The sequence below is a fragment of the Dreissena polymorpha genome, chromosome 8 (assembly GCF_020536995.1).
Source record: "Dreissena polymorpha isolate Duluth1 chromosome 8, UMN_Dpol_1.0, whole genome shotgun sequence".
Classification (NCBI taxonomy): domain Eukaryota; kingdom Metazoa; phylum Mollusca; class Bivalvia; order Myida; family Dreissenidae; genus Dreissena; species Dreissena polymorpha.
Genome location: NC_068362.1, coordinates 37125293 through 37150615, shown reverse-complemented (window position 1 = coordinate 37150615; position 25323 = coordinate 37125293). Strand labels below are relative to the sequence as shown.

The window sequence follows — 25323 nt, the reverse complement described above, 5'->3', positions numbered from 1 at the left end:
CTTCTCAATGGATCCAATTGACTTCCGTTTCACAACATGCACATTGACAATTTGTATAAAATTAGGCTTCTGCAACCTTATGTACAATAAAGGCATAGCTTTTTATGCCCCGGATCAAATGATTGGGGGTATGTTGTTTTTGGCCTGTCTGTCTGTCGTTTTGTCTGTCATTTTGTCCAAAAACTTTGACCTTGGTCATAACTTTTGCAATATTGACGATAGCAACTTGATATTTGGCATGCATGTGTATCTAATGGAGCTGCACATTTTGAGTGGTGAAAAGTCAAGGTCATCCTTCAAGGTCAAAGGTCAAATATCTGGCTTCAAAGCAGCACAATAGAGGGCATTGTGTTTCACAAACACAGCTCTTGTTTTTGATTAAACAGGGACTTTTTTATGTTTTCTTTACTTAAGAATTTCTCCTTCATTATGTAATCAATTAGATTTGTGTGCCCTCTTTAAAGAAGGCAGCCCATAACAATGCGAGTTTCTTCCTTTAAAGTTCCTGTCTCAGCCATAAGTTTGCCATGTATGATGATGGATTTTAAGATATTTATTCAAATCTGATAACCATGGTTAGACGATGTGCTCTTTGTATCAGCAGTATCCTCACCTCAAAGGTCAAGGTCACGCTAGCAGACATTTCCAAAAGAGTCAAAGGTGGCAGAAATTTAACTTAAATTTTCTCATGTACCGGTTTTATGGCCCATGGGTTTTAAAATAAATTTGCACAAATGTTAACCATTATAAGACAGTGTATTGCTTGTAACTTTTTGTGTCTTTACCTCAAAGGTCAAGGCTACTCTTTGAGATCAAAGGTCAGATATGGAAATTCCTGTCCCTGCAATAACTTTGCAAAATATTGATATGTTTAATATCTTAAGGCTAATGTAAACTGTAAAAAGAAAATGTGTTGGATGTAACACCGGCCTTCCTCCCTCCAAGATAAATGTTACTCTTACAGGTTGAAGGTCTAATGTGAAGATGGTTGTCTCAGATAGGTTTGGCATATATTGATGCTTTTTATGCCCCCGGTAGGGTGGCATATAGCAGTTGAACTGTCCGCCAGTATGTCAGTCTGTCCGTCTGTCCGAACACTTTAATGGTCATAACTTTTTTTATATTTAACATTTGGCATGCATGTGCATCTCATGGAGCTGCATATTTTGAGTGGTGAAAGGTGAAGGTCATCCTTCAAGGTCTAATGTCTAATATATGGCGTCTGTCCGTCCGTCCGAAAACTTTTAACATCGGCCATAAATTTTTCACTATTGATGATATCAACTTGATACTTGGCATGCATGTGTATCTCCTGGTACTTGGCATGCATGTGTATCTCCTGGAGCGGAACATTTTGAGTGGTGAAAGGTGAATGTCAAGGTCATCCTTCAAGGTCAAATGTCTAATATATGGCGTCTGTCCATCCGAAAACTTTAACATTGGCCATAACCTTTTTCACTATTGATGATAGCAACTTGATATTTGGCATGCATGTGCATCTCCTGGAGCTGCACATTTGAGTGGTGGAAGTTCAAGGTCAAGGTCATCCTTCAAGGTCAAAGGTCAATTTTTTTTTTTATTTCAAAGCGGGGCAAAAGGGGGCATTGTGTTTCTGACGAACACATCTCTTGTTGTAATTATAATTTTAACAGATGTTAACCATCATAGACAGCGCTGCGCGCATAGCAACCATCTCCCTACTTTAAAAGAACACAAAATAGAATATGGGGACATCTTAGTCCTATAGAAACATGTGATGTTTATTCTTAATATTGAAATATATATTAATATTATTATACTGAGGGATATTTTGTTCAATGACGCTTGACGAATGGTGTTGTGTGAGAATTTAAATTAACGATAAATTTTATGGAGCCTCTCTCTGGGAAAACGATGCTTAATGCATGAGCATAAAGTGTCGTCTCAGATTAGCCTGTACAGTCTGCATAGGTTAATCAGACACAACACTGCCTACCATAGATTTTTGTCTTGAAGAGTATTCATTGAAACAAAAAAATCCATAAAAGTAGAAAGTTTTGTCCTTCATGAGCCTTTGCAGACTGCACAGGCTCATCTGGAATGACACTTTACGCATGTGCATTAAACCCTGTTTAACCAGAGCAAGGCTTAGTTATTAAAATGTGTTGCAGACAAAGATAGACTTGGGAAGGCAGAGAAGAGAAAGTTCAATAGAAGCTGCAAATACTGTAGAGCTACCAAAACTTGGGCCTTGTGGTGTTGGAGTTTAACTGAGTCGAGTTCTGGGAAAACAGGCCTTAATGCGTGTGCATTAAGTGTCATCCCAGATTTACCTGTGCACAGGCTAATCAGGCACGACACTAACTCCAGACTCTGGATTTCGGTTGTGGAGACCTCCTTTAAACAAAAAAATCCATGCAAGTTTGCCTTATTAGACTGTGCAGACTGCACAGGCTAATCTGTGATGACACTTTAAGCGCATGCATTAAGCCCAGTTTTCCCAAAGTGAGGCTTGTTTGGACAGCAGACAATTTCAAGGGTGTGCTGCAACTAGTTGCCAGAATATCCCTCAGTGAAAGAACTGTTTAAGTTATGAGTAAGAATGGGAAAAATTTTATGTTGTTGTTTGTTCTTTGAAGTAGCAAACTGTATGGAACTCATTTTTCTGAAATTTTGATAATGAAAGATACTGGCAAATATTAGTTGAACAACACATCAATATGCTAAGATTATGGTGAATAGGTATAAAACATACATTTGGAACGTATAATTGTACTTACATTTACAAGGAAAAATTATACTGATGTGTCAGTCATCAAAATTAGCAGTAAGACTCGGACTATCCATTTTCTGATATTATTATTTAAAACCTACAAAATGTAAGACGGCAATATGAACTGAAGAAATTGAGCAAACTTGATACAAAATGTACACATATATTGCTTGCAAATTCATAAAATGCTTTTATTAATCAATGATTAAATTGAATGATAACTTCTAGTCTTTTTTTTTAAATCCTGCATCTCTTTTTATGCTCCCCTAAAAAAAATTCGGGAGCATAGTCACCGCTTCATCCGTCCGTGCGTGTGTCTGTCCGTGCACAATTTTTGTCCGGGCTATTTCTCAGCAATTAATGACCGAAATTCAATTAAACGTTATGGGAAGCTTCACTACCAAGAGGAGATGTGCATATTATCAGCCGGTTCTGGTCGCATGATTTTTCACAGAGTTATGGCCCTTTGAAATTTTCCATTAACTGTTCATATCGTGCAAGTCTTGTCCGGGCTATTTCTCTGCAACTAATGACTGGAATTCAATGAAACTTTATGGGAAGCGTCACTACCAAGAGGAGATGTGCATATTATCAGCCAGTTTTGGTCAGATGATTTTTCACAGAGTTATGGCCCTTTGAAATTTTCCATTAACTGTACATATAGTGCAATTCTTGTCCGGGCGATTTCTCAGCAACTAATGACTGGAATTCAATGAAACTTTATGGGAAGCTTCACTACCAAGAGGAGATGTGCAAATTATCAGCTGGTTCTCGTCGGATGATTTTTCACAGAGTTATGGCCCTTTGAAATTTTCCATTGTACATATAGTGCAATTCTTGTCCGAGCTATTTCTCAGCAACTTATTACGGGAATTCAATGAAACTATGGGAAGCTTCACTACCAACAGGAGATGTGCATATTATCAGCCGGTTATGGTCGGATGATTTTTAGCTCATCTATTTTTTGAAAAAAAAATATGAGCTATTGTCATCACCTTGGCGTCGGCGTCGGCGTCCGGTTAAGTTTTGCGTTTAGGTCCACTTTTCTCAGAAAGTATCAATGCTATTGATTTCAAACTTGGTACACTTACTTACTATCATGAGGGGACTGGGCAGGCAAAGTTAGATAACTCTGGCGTGCATTTTGACTGAATTATGTGCCCTTTTTATACTTAGAAAATTGAAAATTTTGGTTAAGTTTTGCGTTTAGGTCCACTTTTTTCAGAAAGTATCAATGCTATTGCATTCAAACTTGGTACACTTACTTACTATCATGAGGGTACTGGGCAGGCAAAGTTAGATAACTCTGGCGTGCATTTTGACAGAATTATGTTCCCTTTTTATACTTAGAAAATTGAAAATTTTGGTTAAGTTTTGTGTTAAGGTCCATTTTATTCCTTAAGTATCAAAGCTATTGCTTTCATACTTGCAACACTTACTAACTACCGTAAGGGGACTGTGCAGGCAAAGTTATGTAACTCTGACTGGCATTTGGACGGAATTATGGGCCCTTTATACTTAGAAAATTGAAAGTTTGGTTAAGTTTTGTGTTTTGGTCCACTTTACCCCTAAAGTATCATAGATATTGCTTTCATACTTGGAACACTCGCTTACTATCATAAGGGTACAGTAAAAGGACAAGTTGCATAACTCTGGATGTCATTTTTACGGAATTATGGCCCTTTTTTGACTTAGTAACTTTGAATATATGGTTAAATTTTGTGTTTCGATCCACTTTACTTCTTAAGTATCAAGGCTATTGCTTTCAAACTTCAAATACTTTCATGCTATCATGAGGTTACTGTACCTGGCAAGTTGAATTTTACCTTGACCTTTGAACTTGACTCTCAAGGTCAAATTATTAAATTTCTCTAAAATTGCCATAACTTCTTTATTTATGATAAGATTTGATTGATACTTTGACAAAACTACTCTTACCTGACATACCACAATAGACTCCACCCAAACCACCAAACCATCGCCCGTGCCCCCCCCCCACCCCCCAACCCACCCCCCCTATTTTTTTTTTTTTTTTTTTTTTTTTTTTTAAGATCATCTCACTAATGACCACCACACCCTCACACTATACCCCCCCCACCCCACCCCCTCCCCAATTTTTTTTTTAAACGGTTAAAAAACTAAACTATTTATTTTGATTATTTTATGTTTGAAATACCGTCCAACCATCGCACCCAAGAATCCCCCCCCCCCCACCCCCCCTCCCCCCACCCGAATCCCCCCCCCCCTATTTTTTTTTTTTTTTTAAGATCATCTCACAAATTACCACCACACCCTCACACTATACCCCCCCACCTCACCCCCCCCCCCCAATTTTTTTTTATGAAACTGTTAAAAAACACAAATATTTATTTTTATTATTTTATGTTTGAAATACCGTCCAACCATCGCACCCAAGAATCCCCCCACTCCCCCCCCCACCCCCCACCCCCCATCCCCACCCCGATTTTTTTTTTCCTTTTTTTCGCTTTTTTGGAAGAAAATGTAATAAATGTCCACACCCCCACACAATGCACCGCTCTTCACTCCACCCCTCCCTCCTTTGTGATTGAAAATGAGAGTCCCTTCACCTTTTAAAAGAAAATAGATGAGCGGTCTGCACCCGCAAGGCGGTGCTCTTGTTCACAGAGTTATGGCCCTTTGAAATTTTCTATAAACTGTACATATAGTGCAATTCTTGTCCGGGCTATTTCTCCCCAACTACTGACTGGAATTCAATGAAGCTTTATGGGAAGCTTAACTACCTTGAGGAGATGCACATGTTATTTGTGGGTTCTGGTTAGATCATTTATTTAGAGAGTTATGGCCCTTTTAAATTTTTAAGTTGCTAAACCATCCATCGTATTATTTTGTTCAAAGTAATGCCCCTCTAAACGTTTCCTTTTATCTGAATATATAGTGCAATATTGTGACAAAAAACCTTTGGGGAGCATCACCCGTCTCCGACGGTTTCTTGTTTAAAGTTTGTCCAAGAAAGCAACATAACAGTAAGATAAAATTTGGTCGAGTTATGCCTTACTACATGTAAGTTCTGTGGAATAATGAGATAAAATTGTTTTAAAAGAGCTTTACATGAATTACATTATTTAGTTCACAGGAAGTCTAATTCCTTTGTAAAAAATGAATAACCTCCAGAATATATGTTCACAAATAACATTTACTTTTTTTAATTTGGTGTATATTTTCTGTTTCTATAATGGGAGAACTTAATCAATTGATAATCTTTGGTAAGTCTTCCTTTACATTTTCCTTTAAATCTTTTAGTATAGAACATGAATATTGGAATTTAGATTTTGAAGTGATTTTTAGCTCATCTATTTTTTGAAAAAAAAATATGAGCTATTGTCATCACCTTGGCGTCGGCGTTGGTGTCCGGTTAAGTTTTGCGTTTAGGTCCACTTTTCTCAGAAAGTATCAATGCTATTGCATTCAAACTTGGTACACTTACTTACTATCATGAGAGGACTGGGCAGGCAAAGTTAGATAACTCTGGCATGCAATTTGACAGAATTATGTGCCCTTTTTATACTTAGAAAATTGAAAATTTTAGTTAAGGTTTGCGTTTAGTTCCACTTTTCTCAGAAAGTATCAATGCTATTGCATTCAAACTTGGAACACTTAATATCATGAGGGGACTGGGCAGGCAAAGTTAGATAACTCTGGCGTGCATTTGACAGAATTATGTGCCCTTTTTATACTTAAAAAATTGAAAATTTTGGTTAAGTTTTGTGTTTAGGTCCATTTTATTCCGTAAGTATCAAAGCTATTGCTTTCATACTTGCAACACTTACTAACTATCATAAGCGGACTGTGCAGGCAAAGTAATGTAACTCTGACTGGCATTTTGACAGAATTATGTGCCCTTTTTATACTTATAGAATTGAAAATTTGGTTAAGTTTTGTGTTTAGGTCCACTTTATTCCTACAGTATCAAAGCTATTGCTTTCATACTTGCAACACTTATTAACTATCATAAGGGGACTGTGCAGGCAAAGTTATGTAACTTTGACTGGCATTTGGACGGAATTATGGGTCCTTTATACTTAGAAAATTTTGTTAAGTTTTGTGTTTTGGTCCACTTTACCCCTAAAGTATCATAGATATTGCTTTCATACTTGGAACACTTGCAAATTATCATGAGGGTACAGTAAAAGGACAAGTTGCATAACTCTGGTTGTCATTTTTACGGAATTATGGCCCTTTTTTGACTTAGTAACTTTGAATATATGGTAAAATTTTGTGTTTCGATCCACATTACTTCTTAACTATTAAGGCTATTGCTTTCAAACTTCAAATACTTTCATGCTATCATGAGGTTCCTGTACCTGGCAAGTTGAATTTTACCTTGACCTTTGAATGACCTTGACTCTCAAGGTCAAATTATTAAATATTGCTAAAATTGCCATAACTTCTTTATTTATGATTAGATTTGATTGATACTTTGACAAAACTACTCTTACCTGACATACCACAATAGACTCCACCCAAACCATCCCCCGTGCCCCCCCCCCCCCCGAATCCCCCCCCCCCCTATTTTTTTTTTTTTTTTTTTAAGATCATCTCACAAATGACCACCACACCCTCACACTATACCCCCCACCCCACCCCCCCAAATTATTTTTTTGAAACTGTTAAAAAACAAAGATTTATTTTTATTATTTTATGTTTGAAATACCGTCCAACCATCGCACCTTAGAATCCCCCCCCTCCCCCCACCCGAATCCCATCCCCCCCCCATTTTTTTTTTATTTTTTTTTAAAGATCATCTCACGACCACCACACCCTCACACTATACCCCCCCCCCCACCCCACCCTCCCAAATTTCTTTTTTTTTTGAAACTGTTAAAAAACACAAATTTTTATTTTTATTAATTTATGTTTGAACTACCGTCCAACCAATCGCACCCAAGAATCCCCCCCTTCCCCCCACCCGAATGCCACCCCCCCCTAATTTTTTTTTTCTTTTTTTTTTAAGATCATCTCACAAATGACCACCACACCCTCACACTATACCCCCCCCCACCCCACCTTCCCAAATTTCTTTTTTTTTTGATACGGTTAAAAAACACAAATTTTTCTTTTTATTAATTTATGTTTGAACCCCCCCCCCCCCCGATTTTTTTTTCGCATTTTTGGAAAATAATGTAATAAATGTCCTCATCCCCACACTAAACACCCCTCTTCACTCCACCCCTCCCTCCTTTGTGATTGAAAATGAGAGTCCCTTCACCTTTAAAAAGAAAATAGATGAGCGGTCTGCACCCGCAAGGCGGTGCTCTTGTTCTCCTTTGAATAACGTGAAATGTTGAGTTGCAATTTATATATATTGTGTGTGTTTTTTTTATATAAATCAGTAGAGAGGTTATTATTATTATTTTAAATAAATATTGTTGAAATCATTTGTAAAGTTATTATGATTTATTTAATTTAAGTTTTCACAGTTTGTTCTAATTTGATGTTCAATAAACACTCTGTCCACACTTTCTTAATGTTTTAAAATGTGATAATTACTGGTAAGTATGTCTTTAATTTCGCCTTGATGGTCTTAATTAAAGTGTGTTTGTTACTTTGAAGTAACAAACTGTGAAGAAGTTATGTTAAATGGTGATAATGAAAGACAATTCACACTTGCACTATTGTTGTTGAGTTGATTCTAAAACGTATAAATATCGTGGATTATCAAATCATATTTTATAGTCTATTGCATTCACTGCTCAGTGTGTTTAAAGTGTTAAATTTGTGCAATAAGTACGTTGTGTTCATTCATTTGCACATAGTGTACAAACCGGTGTTTGGATAATTGGAATAACCACAGAAATGGTAAGGTATTTTTCCAGTACTTGCTATTTTTAATCTTCTATGTAGGTGTTTGTTGGTAGATTTGGAGACAAATGTCTGGGAATGCGACTATACACGCTGCATGTGTAATGTAACGGGTTATAATGGGTATATTATTTTATTATTATGAGTTTATTTTATGAAAAGATAATAGGTATATTTCAGTAATATGTAACGAACAGAAAAATATAAGAATCGTGACTCGCAAAATGCATATAAACAATTAGTAGGTACATTAAGCGGGAAGAAGCGACATTCCGATAGGTATATTTCAGTAATATGTAACGAACAGAAAAATATAGAACAGAACAGAACATTTTTTATTCACGTAAACTTTACAGTTTTTTGTGTTATATATATATATGCATACCTATAATAATTAATACAACAAGATTATACAGTGAAGTATGGGTCATTATTTAACAAATCTATTTAACAGGATGAACTTATATACAATCAATATTCATGCTTATTTGGTACAATGATTAATTTCATATGGTAATAAATATGTATTGTTGGAACGAAAATAGCTTATAATCAAATAACTAGCTGTTATTGCAATGTATTCTTTCAATAAATAGTCTTGAGTCTTGTATACAATGACCAGTGTTATAAATCCGTCAATGCTACGTTGCGAATTTTAAAAGCTTCAGATATATATTTACTTAACATAAACAATTCTGATTTGTTGTTTGTATTAAACAGTTGTATCAACTTAAACATACTAGGTCTATTTCTATAATAATGTTTTAAATAAATTGATCTTAAATGAGCATATGCTGTACATTTAAACATCAAATGAAATTCGTCCTCGATCTCATTGGTAGAGCAGATTTGACAAATACGTAAATGTCTATCTAATTTTTCGTATCTACCAGTGTGTATTCTCAAGTTATGGGAACATATACGTAATTTCGTAAATACAACTCTGAGATCTCTCGACACAATGAGATCTAGATAAGATTCAAATCCATGTGACATGTTAAGTGTTGTATACAAAGTTAAAACTCCACTATCTGTAACATTTTCTTGCCATTGTTGCAAATATTCATCAATTAGCCTTTGCCGAAATGTACAAATAAACTGGTTAGTATTTATAGGTATGTCACTACACCAAACATAGTAAAAACCGTAACGTGTAAGAAGGTTCTTAACTTTACTAAACCAATTCGTTCTATTTATACTAACATCGCACAAAGCATCTTTAACAACTGACTTGGTAATAATGTTATCACTATCCTTTAACTTTAACCAGTATTTTATAATACGTACATATCGGTTTATATACAATGGGGATCTACCCAGTTCACCGTATACAGCTACATTAGCTGTAGATTGTCTAACACCAAGCGTAGCTTTGCAAAATTTTAAATGCAGCCTTTCTAACTGTGATGATTTGGTAAACCCCCATACTTCACACCCATACGTAATAATAGGAGAAACAAAAGCATCAAATAACTGCAGTGCTACTCTTGGTTTAAATTCGTATTTTTTCAGATTTGACAATAAATTATTCAATGCTTTTAAGCCTTTACCATATAACGTCTGAGAATTAAGATTAAAATTACCCGTGTAGTTCAATGTAACACCTAAATAGTTAAAGTCATTAACAACATCCATGTATTCATCAGCATATATCCATTTTTCATTATGTTTTAAACCACCTCGTTTGCGAAATACTACAACTTTTGTCTTCGCAGTGTTCACTTCTAATCCCCATGTTTCACAGTAATTATGCAAATGATCTATTGACAATTGTAAATCTTCTGGGGTTTCACCAATAACAACCATATCATCTGCGAATAACAAGAATCAAACACATATCCTGTATAACTATACCTTTGCTATTTCTATTTTGCAAATACATTTCTATATCTTCTACGAAAAGAGAAAACAAGATCGGGGAGATTATCTCCCCTTGCCTCAAGCCAACTGCTATATTAAAGTAATCAGAATAGTTTTCGCAATGTCTAACACATGACTTAACAGATTGATACATGCTGCGTATTATACGCAACACTTTACCATCCACGTTAGCTTTATACAATTTTAACCATAGGGCATTGAGATAAATCGAATCAAAACAAAGCTTCATGTCCACGAAACAGCAATACAAACGTTTATTCGAATTAACATAATTTTCAATAATTGAGTGCAGTACAAATACTGCGTCTACTGTCGATCTACCCTTTCTGAATCCAAATTGTGCATCTGAAATGGTGTTATTTTCTTCGCACCATTTTGATATACGTTGGTTTAGTACACATGTAAACAACTTAGCAAAATTACTTAATAGTGTTATACGTCTATAATTTTTTATATCAGACTTGTCGCCCTTTTTATGTAACGGAACAATAATACCCTTGGTCCATGCAATTGGGAAATTTCCCGTGTTCAAAATAAAATTGAATATTACTGTAATATGACCAGCTAAAATATCACAAGCTTCTATGAAATATTGATTTAATAATTTATCTGTACCTAGCGATTTCCTTGTTTTAATTAATTTAATAGCTTTACAAACTTCGTCATTTGTGATTGGATTATCTAGCTCTCAAAATGTATTCGAAAAATCATTAAAATCGTAATTACTATTAAAATCCTCAGCTTCAACATTTGAAGCCTGGTTTATATCAGCAAATATTTGTTCAAAATGGTTCTTGAAATCTTCAAGATGTATATTACTATCGTTATTATTTGTTTTTTGTGACCGAAAATATTTCCAAAAATCTTTTGGTCTACTATGTTTCAAATTTTCAAATTCCTTACAACGTTTGAATTTAAAAGCTCTGCGTTTTTTTAAAACAATGGTTTTATACAGACATTTTAATCTACATAGTTCAACTCTATCTATATCACTATGCGAATTATTATACACATATAGGGCATTTTTATACAAAAGCTTAGCCTCTCTACAGTCATGGTCGAACCATTTATCTGAGTCAGATATGACACATTTTTGAAACTGTGGGTACTTTACAGTGTGCTTAACGAATATTGGATCTGCCACCTCACGTACAATTTCCGTAAACCTATTTACCATATAATCAGCCTTATTATCGCAGTGTTCATCAGCATTATCAACTACATTGTAACATTGCCATTTTACTTATCAGTCCCTCGCGAAACGTATTTTTTTCTTCATCACTCCACTTTAAACGTTCAATTGTATAAGGATCTTCTTTAACAACATGCCTATTACAAACAATATCAAATGACAATGGGGCATGATCACTGAAGTTCATGAAGTCATTAACAGAGAAATTTTGAACAACCTTAAAACTAGTCTCACTAAGAATTAAGTAGTCGATCACGCTAGATCCATTCCTATTAAAACATGTATATTTACCTAGTCCAAAGTCTGATCCTAATCGGCCATTTGCAATCCTTAAACCGGTACCTTTACACATATCTAACAACTTATTCCCGTAAGAGTTATTACCGCTGTCCATCGAATATCTTTGTAATGGAGTGTCAATTATATAGTCTTCAGAATCAATATCAGGTATATATAAATCACATATATAAGAATCGTGACTCGCAAAATGCATACAAACAATTAGTAGGTACATTAAGCGGGAAGAAGCGGGAAGAAGCGACAGTCCGATGCGTTTCCAGGTGTGAATACAAATTGGCGATGTCAAATTAAATCTAGACCCGCGAGTACAGAGGTGTAAAATTCGGCGGGATGATATGTCATCTGTCTATGAACGCCAATATACACACATTTGACGCCCATTACTTGATGACAGGTGTGGGTCACGAATTAGGCGAGTACGTAACGAAATTGGTATAAAAGCGGAGTAATTTTAACGGACCAGGAGCCATTGGACCCATTCGAGCTAGTTTTGACAATCGAGTAGAGTAGTCACGCTTTCTTGACGTGGCGGCCAATAGGCCGCCGCGCTGTAAAATTGTACTTCATGAACATTAGCAAGCGTTGTGTTAGAAAATATTCAACAGAAATAAATCTCGATGAAAACAGAAATGAACTTTAGTTGTTACTGTGTATTATCAAGGAACAATGTGTAATTACGTGACACATTGTCCGAATGTGATTTGGATATTCCCCACTCCCATATCTTATAGGAGTTTGTACTTACTTTCCCTTGCCCATGTTTTTTTTTGTTTTGTTTTTTTATAGCAGTATGTGAACATTTCTCGGCATTTTAAGGTTGAAACCGAGATAAATTGGTGTTCCGCCAAGCAAATATCGATTAACGTAAAGGTTATTGATAGGTCTTTTCTCAAGTGAATGAAGTGTAGTATGTTGGTGTAGTGTAGATCAGGGGTCGTATTCCAGTAACATCTCAAGTCATTTCTTAAATATTTTCACTTAAGTTCAAAATAACAATGTTTTGTATTTCTTTACTAAACAAGGGCATGCATGTTTTTTGGTATTCCTCAAATAACATTGACATAATGATGATATTTTCGAAGAAAAATTCCCAATTTAAGGATAAAAATAAAATTTAACTTGAGATGCTTCTGGAATACCACACCTGCAGAGTTATTGTGTCTTTTTCTAACAAGGTTAGCAACATGTTAACATACCCGTAGTCATGCCGCGTATCATTGAAGTGAAAAGTCATGAAAAGTTTTGGTTAACAATGAATATTAGAACGTGACGAACATTAGGATGCTGAAAATACGGGTTTCATTGTATAACCAAGCATTAAAAAATTAGTTCCGAACGAATATTCGCGAATGGACAAATATTCGACTAAAAATTCCGAATCAAATAATCAATTGTGTTTTTGCGAAAAAAGGTCTCATGATAGGTTCAATGCAGATGACTTACGTGTCACTGCTTGGATAAGAGGTGATATTTGGCATGCATGGTGGTACCTTGGAGGGGTTTTACGTGTTAATCATGTTCTCTTATTTTGATATTGTAAGTCACAATCGTAATGTGTTAATTAATGATTTTAGCGCTCGATTGGTGGTTTGCAGAGCACTATATGTCTGATTTAAGCTCGTTTACCCTATTGTACACGCCTGCCGTCAAAAGTGTTTTGGTTCAGACAAACTTTTTTATTTCTTATCCAAGATTGATGAAGTAAGATTTTTATGCTAGGTGAGATGTTAATCTAGATATGAATTAAACAAAAACTGGATGTAAATGTTCATTTTAAAGGATTTTGGCCTTGTTCAATTTTAAGCTCTTTTATGGATGAATCATTTTTAATGTACACACATGCCGTCAAACGTGTTTGGTTCTTTGTGTAAAACGTTGTCATTTTTCTTTTCAAATTGATGATGTAAGATTGTTATGCTAGGTGGGATGTTAATCTAGGTATGAATTAACAACCTGGATGAAAATATTCATTTGAAAGGATTGTGGCCTTGTACATTGTCGGTACAATTTTAAGCTCTTTTACCCTATTGTACACACCTGCCGTCAAACGTGTTTTACTTAAATACAGCATTTCACCGTGTTTATGACATACTATTACAACAAAGTATATTAGAATCTTAAACATTTACAACAAAGACTTACCTTAATTCAGGGACCTGTATAGGTCCCTGCTTAATTCGACATTACAATGACAATTAAAGAATGAATTCGCCGGCCGCGGCCACTGATCACACAATTAAAATCAATCAACAACGTAAACTGATAATTGAAGTTAGGATCCCTTTATTTTATAAATTCCCAAGATTAAAGAAAACACAACAAACAAAACATCTTTCACAGTTTGCTAATTGATCCGATAATTAACACGCGCGTGAATTGTTTTTTCTTTCGCGAAATCCTAGTCCAGGAAAACGAGAGCTTTTTAATTATGAAAAGAAAAAACTGGGTATTGCAAACAAAGCTTTAACAACCTATAACTCATGAATTAGATCTAAATAAAAATAGAAATTATAGAATTAAAAATTGAAAAATCTACAGAATCAAAATTGAAATAAGTCGGACTGGAACCGTTTTTGGATCGAACGATCATAGAATTTATTATTCTGTAATGTTGTTTTTATCAGAAACCTAGATCTAGGTGTCCACACACACACACATATATATATATATATATATATATATATATATATATATATATATATATATATATATATATATATATATCCGTTTTCAAATAATATTAATATTTTATCAGCAAAAGCCTTTCTAATGAACTATTCAACTGCATTCTCGCCGCGATTGGGAAATTCTTATATCGCTATTTCTTTAACCATCGCGGCATTATAAATTTTAATTCTAGCTAAATAAAATCGAAAAACGAATGTTTCTATGAAACTTTTTTTTTATAAAAATCGGATCAACATTGACCAAGTAATAGGCACCTTTCTATAGAGCCGTTACATTTTCGCAAATCTTTGCTCGATAATCGTAGCCATTGCTACTGACGCGTCGCTATCTTATCGGTTACTTGACTACGTGACCCCGCCGCGAGATAGAACGATAAAGCGCGAAGTTTCCAATCTGTGTTTTTTATAGGTCTTTGCGATAATATGCAAGTACGGTAATATTTACCGGAAAAAATATTTGTTATGAAAATAAAAAATTTCAAAAACGAGAACTATCAATTTTCCAAGATGCGTTTAAGATACGAGTTATTGTTGAAAATGTGACTAACGGGAACAGTACTTACTGCACATTCGTAAGTTCGGACTTTTAAAATTCGAATATTCCACTATATTCGAATAATTAAAAAAACGAATATTCGAATATCATTTTAGCATTCATTCCCATCCTAGCAAAAAAGGACCGTGAGCGGTGGACAAACATTATTATTAGTGGTTGTTCTTTTTTATAAGTAGTTTTAGGAGTAGTAATTTGACTCACCAAATAGTCCTAGCTAACCTATACTACTTACCGAAAGTAGTCCTCCGCGTCATGCGCTTGTTAAGGTAAACGTTAACATTTCCATATCAGTTTTTCTTCGTCAATTCGTTTGATGTGTTTTGGGCGAGTTTGTGATGTCACTGATCAAGTTTCCTAATTCCGGCAATTCAACAGACTTTTTAAGAAGAAAAGGGTTTTTTCACAGATGATGGCATGTATTACAGTTTGTCATTAAATGCTTTATGTGATAAATATAATCATTGGAATAGCTCAATTAAAAACAAGAATAAAAGTTAAAGAAAACAAAGTCATCATAAACTGGGCGCGGACAATTGATCCTTGGAGTTAAAAAGTTTAGCACTTAAAACAGTGGCCATCCATGCTCATACAGAAACGGTGCACTTTATACTTTATATAAGCAATTCTCGAAACGTCACAAAATAAAATATAAATCAACAGAACTCTCCAAATTATTCAATCGTTTCGCGTTTGTAACGCTTTATAATTTTCACGTTTTAAATCGTAAAAAGATGCATATAATAATAATGTATATATTTTTAGAGCATGTTAATTGTTCAGTATTTCTGTTTCCTCGCATAACTACAACGAACATTTGTGACTTTGTATGAACTCTCACGGACCTAGTCTGTGTGCTGCTCCGTAATGGATAATGCCTCTTCTGTCTAGTTAAGGTTTGTGTGTGAGATAAAAGGTAAATGGTTCGTGTTCATGTCTCTGTTACAACTAGAGATATTCAATTGAAACTTCACACATGTTTTAGGGATCAGTATGCGGGGTTATATATCAAGGCCAATAACTGCCTCGATAGAATTACACTTATTTTGGTAATTAGAAAATTCAGTTAAACGTTTGCGTGAAGCGGCTTTCGCTGACGCGTAGACCTAGCATTTTCTGTCATTTGGATCAAGTTTAGATAGAGGCATTTTTTTCTTTATTTTTGTTTGTATTTAGCGTATATCAAAACATCAGTTTTGATGGAGGTATTGTGCTGTTTGTTTTGGGTAGCTTACTTTAAAAAACAGACGTTTGTTTGGATTGCATGCGCGGTCAGTAGGTAAAGTTTTCTATATCTAAAAAAGATTTTCCGCTCAATTACTTTACTGTATAGGAAGGTACGTTGTAATTTTATTTGTGCGTTTACATGAAGACATGTCGGGATTGAATTCGTGGCCGGTTGGGCCAAGTTAAATGTTACTAAAATAGAAATATAGAGTTAGTATTGACGTTTCTGGGCTTGTAGTGGCTGTAACCGGAGTTGTAGTTGTAGTTGGAGAAGGGGAGTTGTAATATTTGATGTAGTAATGGTTGGAGTGGTTGGATACGTTGCAGTTGAAGTTTTAACAGTACATGTGTATTATTGCTTCGGTTGTTCCAACGATTTAGGGGACGATATCGAAAACAAACAATAAGGTGGCGTACACTTCTTAGAACAGTTCTAAGAAAACATTATTTCTTTACACACTTTATTGCCAAGATTTTAAACTGATTATGTTTTCTGTTAACAGTCTCATACATTCAAAGCTCAGAGTTATTTCTACAACGTATATTTAACATAAAGGTATGTGAATTGTCTAGCAATATTTATATATATAGATAAAATGAAAAACTTTTTAAAAATTGCATTTTATATCCAAATGTGTGACGGTATGTAGCGATAAGTTGTTTAATTGCACGTTGTATGTTTTGTTTACAGGCTGCCATGGATGGACTGATGTCAGATATTATGTCTGTTGCCCTTGGTAAGAGCTTCAAGCCAGAAGTAGACCCCCACCATTGCCATGGGCACGCTTTCATCGCAGACGAGCTCGTAGCGCGCGACTGGACTCCAGAATCCTTGATGGAATTAGACGCAGACGAGATGATCGCATGCTCGTCTCCTTTCAACGACAGCGTATCCGCTAGTCCCACCGGAAGTTCCTACATTCGGGGCGACTTCTATCATCTGTCGCCTCCACCTTCGATACTACCTCTACAATACGAGTCCTGCGAGAAACCCTGTAGTAAACTATCGTTCTCTGTTGATGCCATTCTTGGTAATCATCAATCGTCGTCTGCAATAGTCACGGTTCCGTCTATGGATAGTAACATTTCCTCTCGGACGGTCCCTTTTGACGTTAATGACTGGAACATGTTCCAGAGGTACCGATCAGTTCACTGGCAGCAGACGACATCCCAACTGGAAGTTGGCACCCTCTATTGGTGTCACTCGTGTCATGAACTATGTGGGAACGAAGCCGCTGCTATGTTGCACCAACGCGAACATGTGGCATACGGTGACCGATGCGCACTGAAGCATGACCTGCACATTCGATATGGCTACGTCAGTGCTCTTCAGATGACGTCACATGCCAAGAGACTGAAGTGCGGGCTGTGCGAAAGAATCGTGACCCACCAGTTTCTCTACAGACACATGCATGCTCACCACTGCCACAAATGCCATGTTTGTGGGCTGGAAATGCCGAGCAACGTAAAGCTCCAGGAACATATGCGCGTGCATGCGGAAGTGTCGCCAGTGTCATGTGATCAGTGCAAGCGGCGATTTCCCAGCATGCGACATCTCGCCTTCCACAAGTCATGCGCCCATCGTACGTGAAAAAGGTTATCTTTTTAAAAGAAAATTGAACATAATTTGGGGCGCGTTCGGAATGAATCCGTTCTTGGATCTGGAACATTGATGTATAAAGGCTAAAAGTGCGTTTTCACGCCCGGTTTTTTGTTTGAATATTAAGGAGAAGCTGGGACACTGATTACAACGAATGCAAGATTTCATGAGTAATCTCAACAATTTGTTGCTTTTTCCTTTAAATCTTCTGTTATTCTGTGAATGTAAGTTTGTTCGAATTTGAATGTTTTTTTTTGTATTATATACTTGATGGTAATTAATATGTTTATAGTGATTATATAAACAATAAAATCTAAGAGCAAGTATACAAATTTCAGCTATTACCTCACCATAGTACAATGTGCTCATGGTGAGCTATTGTTAGATGTTGATGGCCGCCGCACGTCCGAGTGGGCGGTGTGTGTGTGCATGACGTTCGTCAATTTCTTCTTCGGAATTTAGGTTACAGTGTACTAAATATAATACGTTCACTGGAAGTGAGACGCTAAAACACTGATTAAACCGCTTGAAATATAGTTATCAAACAATGTCATCAACTTGTGTTTTTTAAATTAATGTTCTGTACATAATTCTTTGCACGAATTTAGATGTGTGTTTGACTGTATACTGTGCGTGGTGATACTTGATGTATTTATACATATTATAAATATTATATAGCCTATACAAACTAAAGCAATACAAAATTCAGCTAAACACGTTATGTGTGTAATATGGGGTAAATTCTTCCTTTCCGACTACATGTGTATATGACATGTTTTATTTAAGAACACAGTCTTTCAGAAATGCCGTTGCATAACATTGTGTAGTGCAACAACGTGGTGTAATTGTACAATAGTTGTATAAGTTGAGTCCCTTAACTGAAAATGTACACATTATTTCCATCAATGTAAAAGATGTAACAACATGTTGTTATTTTACTAAAAAAGTAAAATGACACATTTAACTAAATATTTACACATTATTTACATCAAATGTACGTAAGCTAAGATATAAATTAAAACATCCAAGAGTAAAACAATATCTTTTACGTCAACGAGCACATATCGCCATTTTAAATGAGACAAACTTTACTGAAGATATAAAAGTACTTTCATGAAGGAGCTTTTGGAGCGGAATCTTTACCACTTACACAGAGATAATAGCAAAATTGGGTAAATCACCATTAACAAAAGTCCCGACAGCATTTAATTGGAAGATATCTATTAATGAATATTAAAACACAAAACAATACTATATCACTTCTTAATACGTATGCACCAAATGACACAAAGTTACGAAAAGTATTGTTAAATTAATTTCAAGCATATTAAATGAATGTTCACAGGAATTTACTTAATCGGTGTAGATTTTAAAGAAATTAATTTCAAAATGAATATAGTTTCATCTTGAAAAAGTGTAAAAGCAATAAATTGCAAAATAACAAATCTTAAAAGCACAAATAATCATACGGATATTGAGCGATATTAAAATCCTACGAAAACCTAGTTTAGATGGAGAATAAAACGTCACAATAAGAAGAGTCGATTAGATTTTAGACTTCTAGACAGAAATACTCTTTCTCTTGTACATAAAAGTGATATTAGACCAGCAAAAATTCAATCGTCTGATCATATGGCAATATCAATCCAACTTAAAACCCCACAAAAACGTGACCAATGACCGTTTTGAAATTACTTCAATTTTAAGTGTACCGGATTACTGTACTCAAGTACAGAACCTTACCACAGAATGCGTGCAATTACATTTATTCAGGTATAGTAAACACAATATATGGACAGGATTTATGAAAATATGAAAATAAAAATGTAAATATAATACTCACATACAAAATCCCGTGAACGCCAAATTACGTTGCATCTTTTCGGAACCAGGTTAAAAAATTACTTTCAAAAGAGTCTGGCACACCAAAGGATAAAGTTAGAGTCATATAATTGGAAAATGATATTAGAGAAATTTACAGCAACGGGACTTGGGTCAGATCGAGACTTAAATTTATGGAAAAAAAATCTAAATTCGAACTTAGTTAACAAAATCCAGACGCAGTAGAAAAACGATATATTCTCTTAATTTTGTTAGTACACACTTTAATAACAACACAGATATTTAAAATAAAGAAGTTCTGTATATGATTCAATACAAATTTGTGTCATGATTGAAGTTGGCCTTTATTATAGTTCATTTAAGAGTCTAGTATGTATATTAGACATTGCTTTCAGATCATTAATTACATCAACGACGTGGACCAACCAACACTTGTATGCACACTAGTTAAAATATAAGTATAGCGTTATTTTGAATTTCACACGAACAATTGATTCAATGAAAGATTGTGTCTAGATTGAAGCTGGCGTTTATTATAGTTCATTTAAGAGTCAAGTTTTTATTTAATGATTTTGTTTTCAGATCATTCATAAAATAAATAATGTGGACCAACCAAACGCATGTATGCTCATTGGTTAAAATATATAGAGCGTAATTTGGAATATTGATACTATACACAAATATGATGTTTAAAAGTTATAAATACAATATTTATTTATATTTTTCAGTAATAATGCATTACTTTTGAAACATTTACCCCGTTTTATTGATACATCAAATGAACGTGGGGGTAGCGACCTGGCCACCCGCCCAACACATGCATTAGTAAACAGCTCGTTAACAATAGATGATAATTGAATATGAACTTCTGGAATATCAAATTCAACAACAAAGGTTTGCGGTTGGTTATTCAAATAAAATTAATTGATAATTAATATTGTATAAAAACATTAATGTGGTTTAACAAATAAATTGTTTGAAAGGCGCTTTAAATAATCATTAGTAAGGGCGATCCTTTTATTTGCACCATTTAATAGCATTTAAATATCAAAGTTAAATGAAAGTATGGGCTAATAATATCAATATGAATATTTCGAACACGTTTGGGAACTTTCTTGCTAAAAGTAATACTTAAATAGGAAACTTTGACTATTATGTATGTTGAATTTTCGTATTATATTGTCAATTAGTGACAAACACTTTGTTTGGTCAGAATTCGATGCATATTTTCAATCGGAAAGCCACACACGCAGTCCGCACAGGCTAATCAGGGACGACACTTTCCGCTTTTATAACATTTTTCGTTTAAATGAAGTATCTTCTTAGCAAAAACCCAATTTAGTAAGAAAGTGTCGTCCCTGATTAGCCTGTGCGGACTGCACAGGCTAATCTGGGAGACACTTTACTCACATGCATTATGTCCAGTTTTCTCACAACGCGACTCAATGCATATTTAGTTGCTTTACAATCATTCAATCTTACGCGCACACACTGCATGACCACGTGCGGCTGCCGGTTTACTCAAAGTGCACGTTATAGCACGTGAACAATTTTAATTATATTTTCCATATTGTGTTTCTTTTTTCAGCACAATATGAACGTTAACAACATAGTTGTTTAACCCAGTTATGCCTAGCGTCTAGAAAAAAGGCCTTGGCAAACAGCGTAGACCCAGATGAAACGCCGCATGATGCGGCGTCTCATCAGGGTCTGCGCTGTTTGCTTAAAGGAATTTCTGTAAGAAATATTCTAAATATAGAAATTATAAATAGAAATTATAAATATACTAGACATAATTTAGAAGGATGGGAGAGTCAACTAGGCATAAATGGGTTAATAGTGTACGTGTATGTGTAGAATAATATGATTGCGGATCGCAATAGCAGCCGTGTAGTTCAGCACAAGATCGCACCGCACTTACAAAACATGTATTACACACTTATCAAATGGCACGTAAAGAACGTTTGTCTTGCCACCTAAATGTCAACATCATAATGCCATAGAACATTTAGTGACGAGTTTGTCTTGCCAGACGAGTTGATCATTGGTATAAAGATACGACCAATTATGTTTATCCTAGGAATTCTTCAACCGTATTTGTAAACTAAACATTCCATCGGAATTCAACTGATATTTTGGGTTTTGATGCGTGTCATGTGTCAATCTGCCATAAAAAAAACTTGTTGATACAGAATACGGAGTAACCTGACTGATGCTTATTTAGTGACATTTCGATTGAAATTAACGGTTTAATGATTTTCACTGAAAGACAATATATTTTTAGATTGTTTTGATAATAATATATCGATTCCAATTTTAATACGAATAGCGTGATGTTAAAATATGATGTATTTGTACATCCTACAATTGTTCACGATCTCAGATAATATAAAAATCGAGAATTTATTTTAAAAAGGTAATTGTTGCGTTATAAAAGAGTATATGTGGTCTTCTATACGTTTGTTTAACTCCCGCAACTGGGTTCAAAACTGATATACTGAATACTTAATACATAAAAACTAAATAGAAAAATAAACTAAACGAATGAGAAAACAAATATCTGTTCCGAATCAACACTGCGCACATCGATTTTACATAATTTAGTAAATAAGTTTCACCGCATGGCGCCGTGGGAAGTGTTTGCGTTTCAACGAGTGTCTATATATGTTTTATTAAAATAACATTCTTTTTTTAAAGACGCCTACTTGGGTGTTTGCTCACGAAGAACTCGCGACTACACCGATTGAAAACCCAGTGTTATCCAATTAATCTTCATAGGGTTTTAATATAATTAACGTGGCCATTTTCAAGTTGTCAACAGCTGTCGTTTTGGATCCATGATTAGCAACTGTTCAAAGTTCAATCTGTATTCCTGTCATACTTGTATTACAGACAGAGGTATTTTAAACAACATTGTTATTTCGTGGCTCTCAATTGTGTAATTTTAAATATAAGAAATACTGGAATAATGCTGATATATTTTTTAAATATTTAACTGCAGTAACATTTGACAGAAGATCCGCTTGTGAAAGGCATACCATATGTTATATATTAACATTAAAACGTCGAGTAAAATGTTCGCTATCCAAATGATCGCCATCGCCGCTCTGTTTGAGACAGCGCTATGTGTGATGTCGACATTATACGGTATTGAAAACGCGCAAGTTTCCGACATGAATACGCTTTTGTATTTGATGAAGTGCGGCAGACTGTACCAAGTCTTCGATAAACCAGCTGTTTGGTTTCCTGTCAGTGATACGACGCTGTGTAGTTCTTTGAATTCCAACTGGTTCGACAGCCCTGTCTACGAAAGTGATTTTGGGTATGCAATAAAGAGACAGAATGCGGAAGACTTCAATGAGATAGGAGGGGTAATATGCTTTTGTATTATTTATATTATAATCCTATTATAATCCTCTGAAAATAAATTATTATGAGTTATTTTACCGTCGCGTTGAGATCTTTAAAAGGGATCTAAACCCCATTTACGGATACCTTTATTTGAAAATGACTGCTATGTCTTGGGACATGGTAATAGAATAATACAATTGTATACTTTTGTTTTGATTTATAAAGTGACTGAACACTGCTTCCGCGGTCAAGCAACTTAATATACTATGTTAACGGGTTTACACAACAGTTTATGCATTCAACACAAGTCTATAATAATTCGATGTGAAAATATGTAAACGTACATGTATCTATGTGTAATGCATCTTTACATGTTAATTGGCATGCGTTTTATGTGAACAATTTAATCGTTACTATTCAGAAGATAGAAGATTACACACAAAAGCACTGGAAAGCCCACAGACATATCAGCATGACTTCTTTTTATTTTTAATTTGGATAAATGGATACGCATAATTCATATCCATGGTGATCTTGTGTTTATTATCTCCATCTATTCTAGATGCGTGCAATTTCAAGTCATACTATTACACTGCATCCGTATGGGTGACAAATGCTACCACATATTTCAATGCATGTTATAAACTAGTAAATTTAGTAAGCACGTGTTAGTAATCAAGTAACATACACACATTATAATTGGGTCACGCCAAGTAAGAACATTTAAAACAAGATGTGTTTGTTTTATGTCCCCCCATATATTTGACCTTTGACCTTAAAGGATGACATTGACCTTGGCTTTTTATCACTCAAAATGTGCAGCTCCATGAGATACACATGCGTGCCAAATATCAAGTTATTGTCTTCAATATCGCAAAAGTTATGGTAGTGTGAATAAAGAATGCGTGTATCAATACATTTTGGCTGATTTCTGTCGTATCGTTCTGGCGTGTTGGTGTGTTTGAAGATGTTTTAAAACGTGCAAACTCTTGAAAGAATGAGAGATAGACCTGCTCGACATTTATTCAACCATTATGTCGTGTTCGAGACTTTCAAACCCGCCAACCCGAGAAAGCGAACAAACACGAGGCTCTGCCGAGTCTTGCTCTGTAAAGAAGAGGTTTAATGTATATGCATGAAGCGTCGCCCCAGATTAGCATGTGAAGTCCGCACAGGTTAATCAGGTTCCGCCTTAACTGGATTATTGCTTAGAATAGACGCTCTTTAAACGTTCTTTAAACGAAAAATATCATAAAAGCGGACTGCTAGGGCTTATTTGGGACATTATTTTACGCACATGCATTAAACCCCCCTTTCACAGAGCATGGCCCACATACACGTCATAACGGCAGGAGGCCCCAATACGACAATTCTAGTACACGCCGCTATTTTGTCGTTACGGCATGTTTTCTTGTGTTGGCGACCTTCGACTCTACAAATACAACAGATTGATATGGCCAAAAGCAGCAAACCACATTATGCAGTGTATTATTAGTTACACTGTTAGTAACTGATGGTGTATGATTTATACCACCTCAGTAAGTTCATGCCATACGAGAGTGAAATGATATGAAAGTACTGAGATTTATTTAGCCCATACACCATCAGTTACTAACTGTGTAACGATTATATCTCAACCGACTACTCGATTACTCAAGGTGTATGGAAATTACTCGGGTGTATGGAAAATACACCATGCGCGCGTGACCACTCTAAGCCAATCGGATAAGGTCATTTTTGTAGGAGGTGAGATATGAGAGATTATCTAGTAATATATGCATTAAATCAGGATGATTTAAGTCCAATAATGACTTGTATATTTTTTCTAAATATGGTCGATGGCCTAGAGTGGACCACATACACAAGCGTCATTTACCCATCTCTTGTGCGGAAAGTCAATCTTTGGTTCGCCTCAACTGATGACTACGCAATTCTCAGACGCCTAGATTTCACGAAGACGCCATGAAACGCTTTCTAAAATGGAACATTAGTGTTGTTTGTTTACGTTTTTGCATACAAGATATTGGGCTGGGATTAGTTTTTTTAATAACCCACTTTTTAATTAATGAATAACTTATAATAAATGTCAACGTGTAT

At 35.2% G+C, this 25323-nt stretch overlaps 3 protein-coding genes across 9 annotated transcripts in view; 1 reads left to right on the top strand and 2 right to left on the bottom strand.

Annotated features, from left to right (window-relative positions):
* Positions 1-18423, top strand: part of LOC127841140 (zinc finger protein 600-like) — a 188286-nt gene extending 169863 nt beyond the window's left edge. Inside the window, exon 3 of one of the 5 annotated variants that reach the window (XM_052369761.1) lies at positions 18030-18423. Coding sequence is in view for 3 of the 5 variants with exons in the window: in XM_052369760.1 (XP_052225720.1) it covers positions 17125-18024 (900 nt within the window). In the remaining 2 variants the exon portion in view is untranslated. Of the gene's footprint in view, positions 1-2150; positions 4379-17124 lie in introns of those variants that run through there. The other 4 variants (XM_052369758.1, XM_052369760.1, XM_052369763.1 and 1 more) reach the window with 4 other exon arrangements.
* LOC127841135 (coatomer subunit beta'-like) overlaps positions 1-25323 on the bottom strand; it is a 238277-nt gene that overhangs the window by 37863 nt on the left and 175091 nt on the right. The gene's annotated exons all lie outside the window — the stretch shown is intronic.
* LOC127841134 (uncharacterized protein CXorf38 homolog) overlaps positions 1-25323 on the bottom strand; it is a 335137-nt gene that overhangs the window by 222411 nt on the left and 87403 nt on the right. The gene's annotated exons all lie outside the window — the stretch shown is intronic.